General features: G+C 44.1%; 1 protein-coding gene across 16 annotated transcripts in view; it reads left to right on the top strand.

Moving 5' to 3' along the window:
* CELF4 (CUGBP Elav-like family member 4) overlaps positions 1–14940 on the top strand; it is a 701592-nt gene that overhangs the window by 585067 nt on the left and 101585 nt on the right. For 11 of the 16 annotated variants that reach the window (XR_007200839.1, XR_007200838.1, XM_048290983.1 and 8 more), the window contains exon 4: positions 11259–11387. Coding sequence is in view for 14 of the 16 variants with exons in the window: in XM_048290983.1 (XP_048146940.1) it covers positions 11259–11387 (129 nt within the window). In the remaining 2 variants the exon portion in view is untranslated. The remainder of the gene's footprint in view (positions 1–11258; positions 11388–14940) is intronic. The other 5 variants (XM_048290994.1, XM_048290990.1, XM_048290992.1 and 2 more) reach the window with 1 other exon arrangement.

Raw genomic sequence — 14940 nt, 5'->3', positions numbered from 1 at the left:
TTCACCTCTTGCTCCATAAAGCAGGGTGAAATTAGTTTTTTCCCCCCAATCTTCTTATTTTTCTGCTTACAGTTATAGGCAAGACTATCTCTTTACATGCTCATATACACAGCCTGGCAAACTCCACTTTTGATTTTAACTAAGGATTCCAGGTACAGCATCAAACAAATACTGCACAAAACTTCTGGGTGAAATACAGCTTCATAACTGAAGCGAACATTAGGCTAAGAGCTGTATAAAGTAGGAAAGGTGTTATTGAGACCTATGAGACGTGCTGCTTGGATTCCTTTATTATTATTGTTTTCTTTTGCGTTTTCTTCATTTTCTTTGTTTGTAGATGAGGGGATGGAGAGGAAAAAAAGCCAGCAAGTTTATAAAAGCAATAGAGAAGGGAGTTAAGGCATTTTGTGGAGATCTTTAATGACATTCTGTATAATTTGAAAGTGGGGAGAAAAGGGGGGAGAGAAAAAGGGAATTAGCAAAAAAACTGGCAAAAGAAAAGTGGAATGTGGAGAGAAGCGTGTGGATGAATTTTAATGCAATCAGAAAGCTGTAATAATGGTAATAAAGGAATATATTCAGACGTCAAGAGAGGGAGAAGGGAACAGGACCTGCGACACCAGAATTTAAATTAGACATAGGCGTATAATTCTCTTTTCTTCCCCCCCTCCTTTCTTCAAATGAAGAAAATGGAATTTTTAAGCACAGCAAAGGAGGGATTAACAATTGGCAGGTTTTCAGCCCTTTGTCTTTTGGCGAATCCCATTTAATCACCGTCTTTAATATTAAGGAGGCTGTGGCCGTGCAGGGCTGTCTCAGGCTTGGGGGAAAAGGGATGATATACAGAGGAAAAGAGAGATAACACTTAGGTTCAGGCAATTGTGAGGAAGTGTTTCAATTACCTCCACTGAAGTCTTTAAAAACTGAAGTTTAATTTGATCTGAAATGTCGTCCCAGCTCCTGCAAGAGAAAATATGTCCTTCCCACCCCCCTTCCTGCCCATGCCTATGCTGTTTCAATAGTTCTCAGTGCTCAAGGCTGGAGTACTACCACAGGTTAATGTCTTGGCCTTCTAGGCTTCTGGAAAGGGTTTCAAAGCCTCAAATGGTCACCAGTGAGATGGGTTTAGGAACTGAAACTTATTTTCCTGACATACTAGTCTTGACACCACTGACCCTGCAGAATTCGTCAAGAAGCTTCTAAGCTTTGCTCTGAATGAGTGTGAAAACCAAAAGGCCCTTCAGGCTCAGCCTCAACCTTGTGTGGCCACAGAGTGAAAATGGGATGTTACACATAGGAATTAACATCTGTTAAATTCCCCAGAACCAAAGGCAGCAGGAGTTGTATTCAAATCTGAGCTGCCTCTGAAAGGTGAGTGCAAAAGCATGATTCAGTGTTCATTTGAGGTGTCATTTGATAGTACAAGACAGTCTTCTCCTTCATCTTCCTCAGGAAATCTGTCAAACTGGGCCAGGATAATATTTGTGAATTCACAGGAGGAAGGAGCCTAAAGAGTCATGCAAATTCCTGCAAAGCTTAGTCATAGCACCACTGCACACATTTGCTCTTCCATGCTGGGTCGCCTTAGGTACCTTCTTCCATGAACATTTCCAGGGCTGTTCCTGGGAAGTGGGAACTCTAAGAACAGGCTGCTAATATCTACAGAAAGAAGTCTGATTTTTACTTTTTTTCATGATTGGTAGGTTGATCTGAATTCAGATATTCTTTCTGCCGTGTCAGGATTGTGAAAAGAAAGTGTGGGTTTGGGCTATAGGTTGAGTTTAGAAAGACCAGATTTTTACTCCCAAGTCTTTTCCTAAAAAATATTGTCTCAGGAGCAATTCTCAAAAATATTCCAGTTGTGTGTTTCAGATAAAGACTAAACTTGGAAGAATTATGAGCTGCAAGGCACAGTTCAGAAGCAGAGGCTTTGTGCTTTGCCTGGCATGGGGTTTTAGACTTCTCTCACCAACAGCTTTCCTAAGCCAGGGCTACAAATAAAATGGATCTTTGCAAGTTGTTTTCCCGACTCAATATCAAACACCATAAAACCTGTCATTTAAGATCTGCACAGGGAATAGAATCTCTTGGCAATGGACAGTTGTGATAGGGCTGTTCAGCAAGTCAGAACTACAGATATTTGTCTTGGGGTTATAATATTCACAGCTGTACAAGAAGAGTCTGCTGTTAGAATCATTCAGGCTGTGTCTTCATGGCAGGGTTTGCTTGGCCTGTGGCCAAAGTTTTGTCCTTACCCTACGTGCACAGAGGAAGCCTGAGTGTGTTTTCATCTGAACTGCCCAGATGAGGCTCTCGGTTTATGGCTGGGTTTCACTTCAGTGCAGGTACACAGCTGGTGTTCCCACAGCACCACAGGCCAGTCAAACCCAAACAGCACCCACCCTTCTGCTCTGAACCCTCTTCTCCATCTCCTTCCATTTTTCATCATAGCTCTGCATTTTTTTCCATCTTGCTCATACACTTGCTTTCCCAGACAATTTCTGCACGTGGTTTAGCAACTGATGTACATCAAGGATCTCTTCCCCCTAAAGTAGGTCTTTGCTCAGGAGGGTAGAACTGTAATATAGACTAGGACACTGAAAGTAGAGAATAAACCCAGTTGTGTTTAATTAAAAAACACAATCTAAGACATTGGGTTCAACATCTGGCAACAAGTTAATTTTCTTTCCAGTTTCTCATAGGGCAAACAGCAGCCAACATCTGTGTTCTCTTGGACACATGCACCTTGATCACCATGACACTGTCTTTAGGAGTCACGCCACTGCAGGACATGAAAATCTCTCCCTGCAAGATAACTCCAAAATTCAGTCATTGTAATTTACAAAAGTAATCCTTTATTGAGGACTAAACCCTACCTTGACTTACCCCTGCTGTCTTGCATGAAAAGGAGTTGGGAAAGCTCCAGCCACTTAAATCTGATAGAAACCATTGTAGGGTTCAGCCACAGATTGGATCCCCAGCCTGCCAGGAACCTTTCATTACTACTGCCAGACTTGCTTGTGCTCCTGGAGTGTGGCAAACCTCACCAATGCCCAGTTTTGTTGGAAACACCAATTAGTCTTTTTGCTGGTGGGGAAACTGAGGCTGCCTTTTTCACAGGGTAATTTATGTAGCCCATATTTCCACTGAGGCCGCTGTCCTTGGCAGAGATATCTCGTAAGTATTTAATAACAGTAACTGCACAGTCATCCATCTCTTTGGTATCAGGAATAGCAAATCACTCTAGGAGAAAAGTGGTTTTGTTTTCCACAATTTCCAAAGCACAGCTTGAGATGGGACCCAGGAGTCCCAAAAAACAGTCTGAAATGTACAGAAAACAGCTTCAGACGATCTCTTGAACATCCTCATGGGTCCACTCTTCCATAACTAGATCAGGAATGATTTTCACTCTTTCCCAAGGCAAGATATAGGTTCTATCTATTGAAAATAGTTTGTGGCATGTTCAAAATAAGCAGAAGGAAGAGGTTCCTAACTCAGTGTGTCCTTAAGCTGCAGAATGTCTTGCTGCAGGATGTGCTGGATGTTTGCAAGAGCACATGGGTTCAAAAGTCCACTGAACAATTACATCAAAGAAAGACACTTCAGAAACTACTACATATGAAAAAAAAAACCCAACAAAAACACTGCAGACTCCAGAATTCCCTGAATTGTAGAGCACTTAATTCTAGGAGAATGTTTGGGGGGATTAACAGAATTCCCTGTTCTTTTACTCTTCCCTAGACATCCACAACTGGCTGTTGCCAGAGACAGCAAACAGAGTCAGACCCTCTGTCTCTTGTTCAGCTGTTCTTTCACTCTGTTTACAGGATCCATGTCCAAGTCAAGGCTCAGAGTGCAGCCAAGCAATTAAGTAAGAGAAATTCTTCAAACTAAGTTTTTGACATGCAACAGTGGAGAGTAACGCACCTGTGGGATGAAGCTTCCTTCTCTGTGCAGGAGAATTATGCTCCCACACCTGGGCTTATATTCATTTGTGCTTGTCCCCATCACACAGCTGTTCAGATTAGCTGTTATTCTCTCTAGCCCGGGTGTCTCAAAGCCTCCGTCTCCAGCAGTTGGAGACCAGCAGCTGTGCAATCATATCTGCTAACATACGGGATATAAAGGATCTGTTAAGTAAAACCAAACCAGGGAGAGCAGAGGGGGAGAGATAAGTACAAAGAAATCAGTCCTGTAAAGATGTGATTAGGGATGCCCCACAACACCCAGCTGCAAGGAAGAGGTGAACTCAGCAAACATTTTAAAGCCTGCAGCAGAATTAGCCCCTTGAGGGTGTTGTTTGATATGGAGAGGAGGAGGGGAAGGGGCCAAATAGGAGCTGCTGCAAGTGGAAGGAGAGTTTATTTGCTATTGTTTGGAGTTAGGTAGCAGTGTGTTTCTGTCATTTCAAGAGAGGATTGGGCTTTTGAATCTGTTGGTTTTTTCCCCCCATCCTAATTTTTGAAACACCCCTATTTTACAAGATTCATGTATTTTCCAGCAAGGTACCATGGAGAAGATAATTAGCTAATTTACAATTAGCTACAACAGAATTCATAATCACTTCCCCTGTGGAAAGGGTGGTAATCATCATCACGTAGCTGTAGGACTGCTGTGAAAATGGCAATAGGAGTGTGAAGCCCAGGCCCTGGGAAATGCCCTGCTTTTAGCCTATTGATCACCTGATTAGCAGAGGTTAAGGGGAGTGGTGGAGCACTCTGGCTCAGCAACAGGTTTGCCCTTGCAGATTTGAGTTCACAGCTCAAACCAAACTTTCATAATGTTCAGGGCATCTGCAGCTCACCCTTCTGCTCTCTAGCTCCTTTCGTCTTTGACCTGTAGAGGATTCCTTGGTCATGACTGTCTGAAAGAAACCCAGGTTTATAGCTCTTTTTCACCACTGTGACTTTGGCATATTCCTGATCCCCTTTCTTGGGCTTGGGAGTTTTGGTGGTTGAAAGGCCGGACACGAGAACCAATGGGCTCTTGCAGCCCAGAAACCAGCCCTGTCCTGGACTGCATCAAAAGAAATTTGAGGGAGGTGATTCTGCCCCTCTGTTCTGTTTTCGTGAGGCTCCCCATGGAGTGCTACATCCAGCTCTGGGGCCCTCACCATACGAAGGGTATGGACCTGTTGTAGAGTATCCAGAGGAGGCCACAGAGATGATCAGGAGGCTGGAGCGCTTCTGCTATGAAGACAGGCTGAGAGAATTGGGATTGTTCAGCCTGGAGAAAACTCCAGGCAGACTTTACTGGGGCCTTTCAATACTTTAGGGTACTAATAAGAGAGGTGGGGACAGACTTCTGAATATAACCAACAGGATAAGGGCTCCTGTTTTTTCAAACAAAAGAGAGCAGATTCACACCAGATAAAAGGAATACTTTTTTTACCAAGAAAACACTGAAATAGGTTGCCCAGGGGGGTGGTAGATTCTTCATTCCTGGAAACTTTCAAGATCCTGTTGGACAAGGCTCTGAGCAACCTGCTCTAGTTGAGGATGTGCCTGCTCATTGCCAGGGGCTTGGAGCAAATGACCTTTAAAGGTCCCTTGCAACCCAAACCCTTCTGTGATTCCATGTGAGTATGTGAGCATCTCAGTGCTATCTCCTCTTCCTTCTCTGCCAAGGATGAATCAAGAGGGTGGGCAAGGAAGATCAGCTCTGCCTCTTGCATCCTCTCTGGTAAATGTGCCACTTGGTCCTATGCACTGGCTGTTCTTACCCACACCTGCATGGAAAACTCTAGGCTGCTTGTTTGTTGTGGTGCCAAGGAGATAAGCTTAAAGGCCTTCCCAATGCCAGGACCAAGGTATTGCAGCTGCTCCCGCTCTGTGTGTGCAAGCCACATTTGGGAAGGAGGGGAAGAGCAGCAGGGACAAGTAATTATTAGCTACGTAAATTAGCCTGGGAGACAGAGATGGTAAATCTGTCCCTCTTTATTTCCAAGGCCTTGGAAGCCATGTTCTAGACGGTAAAGCCGGTTTGCGCTTTCCCAGTACAAGGATTCAACCTCTTTGTTTTGCATGAGGAATAGGAGAACACAAGTGTATTTATATACTCTTATCTAAATGTACCCCCACGCACACACATACATTAGCGAGTGCTATCCAGATAAACACAGTCTTGTGTCATGTCTCCCTGCGAGTGACCCTAATTTTCCCCCAGTCCCTCCACAATTGCTGTGATTCTTGTTCTTGTCCTCTTGCTCCACAGAGGGTCAAACATCCTGCATCTCATTGTCCCTTCTGTCTCTTTAATTAGTGCCCGTCCTCCCCCTTCTCCCCCTCACTCCAGTGTTCCCCCTTCCCATCTCCTCTCAGCACTTGGTTCGCAGCGCTCTATTATTTCACCTTTCATGTGTGCCGTCTCCTTCGCCCGGGCCCATCTGACACCTCTGCCTTACACTTATCATGGAAATATAACATTTAAATACAAATAGGACAGGGAATAATTTAACCCCTATTTGCACTGGGGAAAGTGCCGAGGCTGTGTATAAACACTGCAGGGAGGTCTATAGATGCTGTGTATTTATCTGACAAGTTGCATTTCTTCACCACGCTGCCTTGCAGCCAGCTTTTGCTGACAGGAACAAGCCTCCATCACTGGCAGAGTGGTCAGGAAGAGAGAAGCCTGGTTCCACGGGGATATTGGAAATGTCACCAAGGGGACACCTCTGGGAACTCTGATTTGCCAGTGCTGTAGTCCTTCTCTCCCTTCCTGTCCTCCTGTGAGGATCTCAGGGTGTTACCTTCTGTCATTGTGATTTTTTTATGGCAAAATGGGATAGACCTATGAGGACCTTAATTTTCAATATTATCAGAGTGCACTAGCAAAAAACTCCTTGGCTCCTGTGTGCCACCACACAAAAAGATATCCACCCATTGGTTGGATATCCACCTGTTGGTTGGATATTTCCATGGCAAAGCGGGCATGACGGACTCAGCTTGTGGAAAAAGACTGATAATGGGGGTACAATAATGAAGGAAGACAAAAATGTGAGGAGAAGAGGCTCACATAGATGCTATGTTCCGTTGCAACACTTCAGGCAGTTTCACTGCTCATGGTGCTGCTGGTTTTAAGGCTGTCCCTGCAGCAAGGTTAGTGGGGTGTCCTCACTAACATTCAGTATTCAGGTGAGATAGAAACTGAAATTGTCACTTGGGACAGTGTAATAGACAGAAATTTGGACAGGTTGTTCCTCACAAAAGCAACGGGAAGACACTCAGATGTGAACCAATACTTGATGCACGGCCAAGTGTGGCCTTAAGGAGGATACATGGAATCACACCTGTTCTTAGACAGGCTGAATAAGCTGACTGTCCTCATTCTCCCCACGGGGAGGAGATGGAGGACGCTCCTCCTGGCTGCCCATCTCCATTGAGCAAGGCTGTGTGGTACTGCGAGGTACAACTCCCTCTCCATGGGAACAGGCCAGTTTAGGCTGGAGCACAAGGTCACGCCACAGCTCATGTTGGGGATGTCCCAGATCGTGGGCTCATGCCTGGCCTCTTTTTGTCCTTCTCTTCTGCCCTGGACAGTGGTATTTCTGCTCTCCTTGACTGTGTATTCACTTTGCCCTGGGACCCAAAGCTGGAAGGTTTTTAGGAAGCCTTGTCTGAAGGTTTTTCACCGCATAATCCCACAGTCTGAAATGGCAGTGAGCACTGAACGATGGTGGAGATGGGGGACTGAGTCTGCCCAGTGCTTTGAAATTCAGGTGTGGTTCCTGAGACACATAGAGTTGGAACAATGTCTCACTGAAAGAGGAGGAAGCATGGGACTCAGGATGGTGATATGAGTGGACTGTGGTTGGTAGAGACGGACCCTACAGGCAGGCAGAGTTTAGGGACAGCACCATCTAGGACTGCTCCAGGTTTGTTTGCAGCCTAAAACTCTGATCTTTGTAGGATGTAGTGTCCTCAAGTCTCCCTAGAGGACCCTGGAAACATCTGGTGAGCAGCACCAGTGGTGTGCACACACGCTCAAGAGACACCTTGATGATACCAGCGCATCCCCTCTTCATTTTATTCTTGCAACCTCTTGGCCTTATTTAGATATATTTACAAATCAGAAGTAGTTGTCTTGGTCCATGGCAAGTCTAGGATGTGGAAGAGCAGTGTATGATGATGCCCAGAAGAGGCTCATAAAAGACCATCAGAGGATAAACTCCTTAGCCAAGGCCTGGAACACATTGAATGGTCCCTTCTGCTGGACTCTTCCCTCTCTCTTTCTACTCAAGATTTGTGAGGGGTGTTGTTAAAATACAGTGTTGAGTTCCCTGAAAGAGCTGCGATGTGAGAGGCAAATGCAGCACTTTGTTATAGAAACTACTGAAAGTAAAAATACCTGTTAAATCGACTCATTTTTTATCAGTCTAGTGTGTGATTGTGTAGAGTTCTGAGATGGCAGATATAACAAATGATTCCCCTGACTACACAGGGTGCTGTTTTTCAGGAGAGAGACAGGATGCTGATTTAGATGGGGTTGGTGGTAATGTCCAAGCAGTGGCTGTCCATGGGGTTCTATCTCCCCTGGACCAGCAGCTCCTGGGGAAGGTGATGCTCACCTTTGACAGAGCCTGTCCCTGATGGTCTGATGACCATCTCGTGGGCAGCTCACCAAAGCACCACATCATATGCCCACCAGTACAGTCCCAGTGTACTGCAAAGATGCAGGGTGGGGGGAAGTAAAAATAATAATTTGAGTGGTTCCTAAAACACCTGCTTTTAGCTTTGCGAAAACTAGACCAGACAAGGCAGTTTCAGGCCAGTTCCACACTAGAGAGTTTTGCTGACAGAGGAGGGATGTGATATTTTTTTTTTAGTCATGCATTTATATTAGCAAAAAGTCTGGTGAAAACAGTTACACAGCTATAGAAGTGCTTTGGCCGATGCAGCTTATTTGAAACAGGGGAAGCTGTATAAAGTAGAATATAACACTCCTCTGTTGTGCTGGAATAATTTACCAGACACAGAGTTTCTAGGCAAAACCTTTTGCCATCCATGTTCCTAGTTCTTTCTGGCTGATCTGCCCCCTTCCTAAAATATCTTGCAGGACAGCTGGTCCCATTTGCTAGGTGGGTCCCATTTTCTTCCAATATCTGGAAAACCTCTGGACTTTGGACTGGACTCTTTTCCTAAGGCTCTGTCACGCTCTAGACTGAAAGATACCCCAGAGACCACACAGTGAACTCCAGTAGCTGCCTCTTTAAGGCTTGTACCTCACATCTTGGAGTCTCTTTCGCAGGACACTTTGGCCATTGGGAAACAAACCTTTCACATGTCCAAATCACCCTCTCGTGAGGTGGGGACAACCTAACCTACAAGCTACACAGTGTTAGGTAGGGCTTTGTGCACCACTACAATCTGAACTTTGTGTTGCCAGCAAACACCTCGAAACACCTCTCTGCTTAATCAATTCCAACATAAAGCAGGAATATTTCTTGCTTTAACAGGTCTATCAAAAGGCTATTTCTGTTCTTCTCACTTAACAGAAGTGCATCTGTATCTCCCTAAACCTATTTTTCCTACCAGTTCAGCAGCCTAGCTGAAGGCAACATAACTCCTGCTTTTCTGTGGGCCGTACACTTTTTGTTGTCGTGGATAGCTCGACTGCAGGGTTGAAAGCTCCTAATATCCTCATTCAATAGCCACTCCATGAAAAATTATTCACATCCAAGGCTGTAAAGTAATTTGCCAATGTGCAGGTGCATCTTGGAGGGGGGAATTTTGATCAAACACTGGTTGAAGCAGAACAGATTGCCTACACCAGCGATTTCTCGGTGAACAAAAGTGACATGAATTGCCCAATTAGTCAGCCAGAAAAGGGTTATTGCAAACCCATGTTTTGTTCAGCTTTAGGTTAACCTGTACGTTAAAAAAATAAATTAAATAAAAAATAAAATTATTTAGATATTTACATATATTTATTCAAATTAGTTACATCTGCTCTGTAACGTGCTCTGAAAAAACCCTCTTGGTTCACACATTTACATAGTGTTTAATGAATCATAAATAAGACATTTATGAATCATGTGTAAATGGCCTGTTTACATACACGATGTAAACTATGTAAATTTCTTTTTTTTCTTGGTGTAATGGTAGTAGTGTCTGAACAGAAACCTGATGGAGAGGCATCACTCAGCCCCCTCTGAGATCTTTCTGACAATCACTAGTTTGTTTTCACCAATATTTTCTGAAGGTGTCTCATGAAGATCCCCAAACTTGGTATAAGTCCATGTATAAATCATAGAATCATTTGGGTCGGAAGGGGCCCTGAAGATTATCTAGTTCCAACCCCTGCTCTGCTCTCACTCCAAGAAGCCCATGTCCTTCCTGTGCTGGGACCCCAGAGCTGGATGCAGTGCTCCAGGTGGGTCTCAGCAGAGTGGAGCAGAGGAGTAGAATCCCCTCCCTCCCCTGGTACCCACAGGGCTCTGGATGCAGCCCAGGACATGTTTGGTTGTCTGGGCTGTGAGTACACAGTGCTGGGTCCCACTGAGCATCCTTGTTCAAAATACAATTATCTACTAGCAAAAAACATCCTGCTTTGGCATGAAATACCACCTGCCGGAGCTATCTTAGATATTAGCAAACATATAAGTTAACTTTATGTTTCAAAAAACACGTTTCAAAAACTTTGGGCTTATTTCAAATGAACCTTATAAATATATTAAAAATCTCATCCAAACTTGTAGATATGTGTCTCTGAGTGGGCATGAATGACAAATCTCCAGTTTACAGGCTGTGACTTCCATTATATCCTGATTTTAAAAAGCTTACATTAAACTTTTTTCCTGCAACTTATTTAGTATTGCGAGGGCTACTAACTTACGTTATTTTTCATTTGGACTTGGTTCCTACATGCTATATTTATACACATTCCTCCTGGATTGCAGTCTGAGCAATGTTGTCATTTCAGTTACTGAAAACTGACTGCAAAAACTGCTCAGAAGGAGCTGATTTGGAAGACTTTGGTGCCTAGATTTTAAGAGGCAGACAAAGATTTTATATATAACCAAACCATTTTTGTTTGTTGTTTGGTGGTTTGGGTTTTTTAAAAATTTGCTGGATTATTTTCAAGTACTTATGGGAAGTCAGAGGCTGTTAAGGTTTTTGAGCCAGCCACCTGAAAAGACTAACAGCTTCTGAGATGTGTCACCTCGGTGAAGTCACCGTTTGTTTTGCATGTGATACTGAGCTGTCTTGGCTTTCACATCCCTCCTGAAATATGGTAAGCATCTCTTTATTTTGTTCCAGAAGACAGAAAACTCTTTGTGGGCATGCTCAATAAGCAGCAATCGGAAGACGATGTGCGCAGGCTATTCGAGGCGTTTGGCAACATTGAGGAGTGCACAATCCTTCGGGGACCCGATGGCAACAGCAAAGGTAAGGGATGGCTTCTGTTGAGCTAGACCCCAGTCTTCGTGTGTATATCACTTTCTGGTGTGACAAAAGTATCACATAGCCCCCAGAACAGCATCTCTTACTTTAGGAGGGGTCACATTTTTGCTCTGCTGGTCACTCTCTGCTTGCGCATGAGAGGAAAAAGCTGATTGCATTTTAAAACACACGTCTCCAATGGGCTATGTCTCACCGACACCTGTTACTGCTTGGGCAGAGCCTCCTCTCTGAACAGGGCCTTTACATTCACTCAAGATGTGCTCTCCTCGCCCCACTGAACAGGACAATTCTTTCTTTGAAAAAAGCCAAGATTGGTACTTCACATCTTGACTCACTGGCTCCATCATCAACTCTGATTATCTCTCACCCACCAGCCCCAGGTCTTTCCCTTCTTCACCTGATTTCTGCATGGAGTCCTACCAGCCAGTGATCACAGCTGCAAGGGTACAGGTGCCAGTTTAAATATCATACTCATTACACATTTACTGTTTGAAACACGCAAATGCTTCATTGCAAAACTGGGTGTCTTTCCCCCTTCTGCCGCTTTTTGTTACCTGAATAGCACAAAAGATCTTCTGCTACAGCCCAGGCATGAGAATGACGCTTCTCTCTTGTGCAGGAAGGTCATTTTTTCTCCATCAGTCTCTAGACAAAGTAACTTCAGTCTGAATAGGAAACCCTCTCCTCTTGGCAGTATAATGTGTCCTTTAAATATTAATCTGCATATAATATAGCATAAACTGTGTTGGCATGTGCAACACCAGAGAAGAGGCCAGTCCTGCTGACACAGTTCTTATCTCACTGGATATTTTGACAAGTGACAACATCAACCAGCGCATTTTTGCAACGGGGAGGCAAAAAATCTAAATCACAGTGATGCACTGGAGAAAAATATTGCTATTCCATAAAATCACTGGTGGCCAAAAAAAATACTTCACACCAGCCTCATAGCTGTTCAATACACATCAGCACAACTCAGCCTTCCTGATATAAATGGCTGAAAAAAGGCTGTGGGCACCTTTCTTCAATTGTGCAGTTACTTTATTTCCATAACACCCAAAGACAGGGGCTGCCCCACAGAGAAGCAGTAGGCTAGGATGTCCTAGAGGAGCTGCAATCATCATAACAGCAGACAGTTAAGCACATCATTCACTGAACAAATCAGCAAATTGGGGAAAAGCAAAAAAAAAAAAGTCTGTCTGCTTCCACCTGGAATGAAATCTAATGACAAAGGAGTTAAATAGAGTAATAATAAAGGCAATAAAGTCTGAGTTCTGTAAGAAGCAAATTCCAGAGGAGATCCAACCCACAGACCTGTCTTCATACTTGCTCTATCTCTTTTTTTTTTTCGTTCTAAAACGATTTCATTATGAGACAGAGTCTGAGTGGCAGCTCCATATTGCTAACCAGTTTAATTATTAGCGCTAGCAGGCTGCAGTCTCAGGCTGACGTTTCACTGAGTTGTTCAGGATCAATACTGAGCCTTGACAGAGTTAATATTACCAGCTTCCATTTGCTGGTGCTATTTACTGAGAATGTGAAGCTCCTAATTTACACACACACGGTTTCGTGCATGCACACACGCACACAGAGCAGTCAATCCAATGGAAAACTTAAGGCTAGTGCCCTTATCTTAGGAGACAGTCAGGCAAGCCACAACTCCCACAAAGTTATTGCCAGTCTGTAATGGTTTCCATCTGCTAGAAACCCATATGTGACACACATTGCTTGTGAGCTACTTATTTTGGGTAAAACTCATAAGGCTTAAATTCTATGTAAGTTGAGATTTAAGCAGATTGTCTAAATTCCAGATAGCAGTCAGATCCCATACACTTAAATCCTACCCAGCCCACCAGGTATCCCTGTGGTGAGCCTCTATACCCTTCCAGTAGCTCAGTGCAAGCACTGCTCTCAGAAGCTGGGTTGCAGCTTCCCAGTTTTATCCCATCACAGTCCAGTCATAGCCAAAAAGCTGCCTGAGACTTTTCTGAAGCCGTGGTTGCTCTTCTGACCCACGGAGCATGGCCTTCAGGGTCTGCAAAAATACCTCCTGCATGAGTCACAGCACTAGGAACAGTGGCTGGAGCACGTAATCAAGTGGCAGAAGAGCTGGGACTGAGGAATGTCTCGGCCTGAATGGGAATGCAGCACCAGGCTTTCCTGGGAGAGGATGGAGTGATTCTGCATCCCTCCAGGTAAAGCTCACCAGTGCTCAACCAGGAGTGTAGGAGTTCTCAGGTGAGGGAGCTGAAGTGGATCCAGAAGGACCCACAGAGTCTTCATTGCTGCTGCTCTCTGTGCAGCTATTCTTTTTCCCTTTTTTATTTTTTTCCCATTCAGCAGTCTGCCTCAATAACTCAGAAAGTAAAAATTTCCAACAGCATCCTCTGCAAGAGGGCCCTTACCACGCTCTGCAATTTTAATCCTAGGGCCTCATTCTGCAATCTCCTCCAAGCTGACAAAACAGTCAGGGCAGCCCTTCCAGCTCCAGTCTGGAAGCAAAGGAACAAGAAAAACTTAAGCACACGTATCACCCTGTTACTCAGCAGAGTTTATATCTCAGTGTGTATCAAAATCCCTTCACACTCCAGAGTTTCTCCTGTTGAAATTGTTCTGAGAAGAGTGACATGACTCATGTCCTCGGCTCATCAGCTCCTAGAGGCAGTTCTGGAGACAATGGGAAGGGAGATTATGTGCACTTTTGGTGTTGTGTGCAGAAGCCATCCCATTGAATGCACAAACAAAAAGGACAAAATGTTGGGATCTCTACTATTGCCTTGCCATGTACACCAGCAAAAGCTGAGTTTTCACTTGTCCTGCTACCTCAAAACCTACGGGAAGCAGTTAATAAGAAGCAGCAGGAGGGATCCCATTAGCATCCTGGGCATTAAACGAGATAAATGCCTGCTATTCCCTCCATTCCCACCTTTATCCAGCTCCACTGATCCATCAGGATCCTCAGCACAGGGGTGAATTTCACCTGAAAAGAGTGAAGCCTTTAACATGACAACAACGCTGCAGCCAAAAATCCTACTCTAAATGAAATTGGTGACTGGAACTGGAAAGCTTTTGTATATTTGCTAATCAACATCTTCTTTTTAGAGGCAGAAAGTACAAAAGAATCCCTGCAAATAATTAAACACCCTAATTCTGGATTATAGCTGATTAATGAAGAGGAAGACGTGGTATCTCAGGAGCCCGGGAATGCTGGGCTGGGATTATGTCATAATTGATCCCTGTTGTTTCCAGCCGAAGTTTATCTAGCTCATTTTCTTGTGATTGTCTCCTCTCAGCTCCTTATAAATTAGATCCAACTATTAGCAATAACCATTGGGCCTTTCCTGAAATACATCCTGAGCAGAGTGCTGAGAGGGCGATGCAAAATGAACAGCTCTTAAGTGTAAGATATTTTTTATATGTATATTATTTTTAGAAGGGGGTATCATGCCTTTCTTCAATCGCACTTCTATCAGCCTGCAGTGATGCTTGCAGGGACCTTTGGGGTTCGTTCTTCTAGTTTGCGAGTTGTATTGCTCCA

This window comes from Corvus hawaiiensis, chromosome Z (assembly GCF_020740725.1).
Source record: "Corvus hawaiiensis isolate bCorHaw1 chromosome Z, bCorHaw1.pri.cur, whole genome shotgun sequence".
In the NCBI taxonomy this organism is placed as follows: domain Eukaryota; kingdom Metazoa; phylum Chordata; class Aves; order Passeriformes; family Corvidae; genus Corvus; species Corvus hawaiiensis.
The sequence above is the reverse complement of the archived record's forward strand: the minus strand, read 5'-3'. Positions and strand labels throughout refer to the sequence as shown.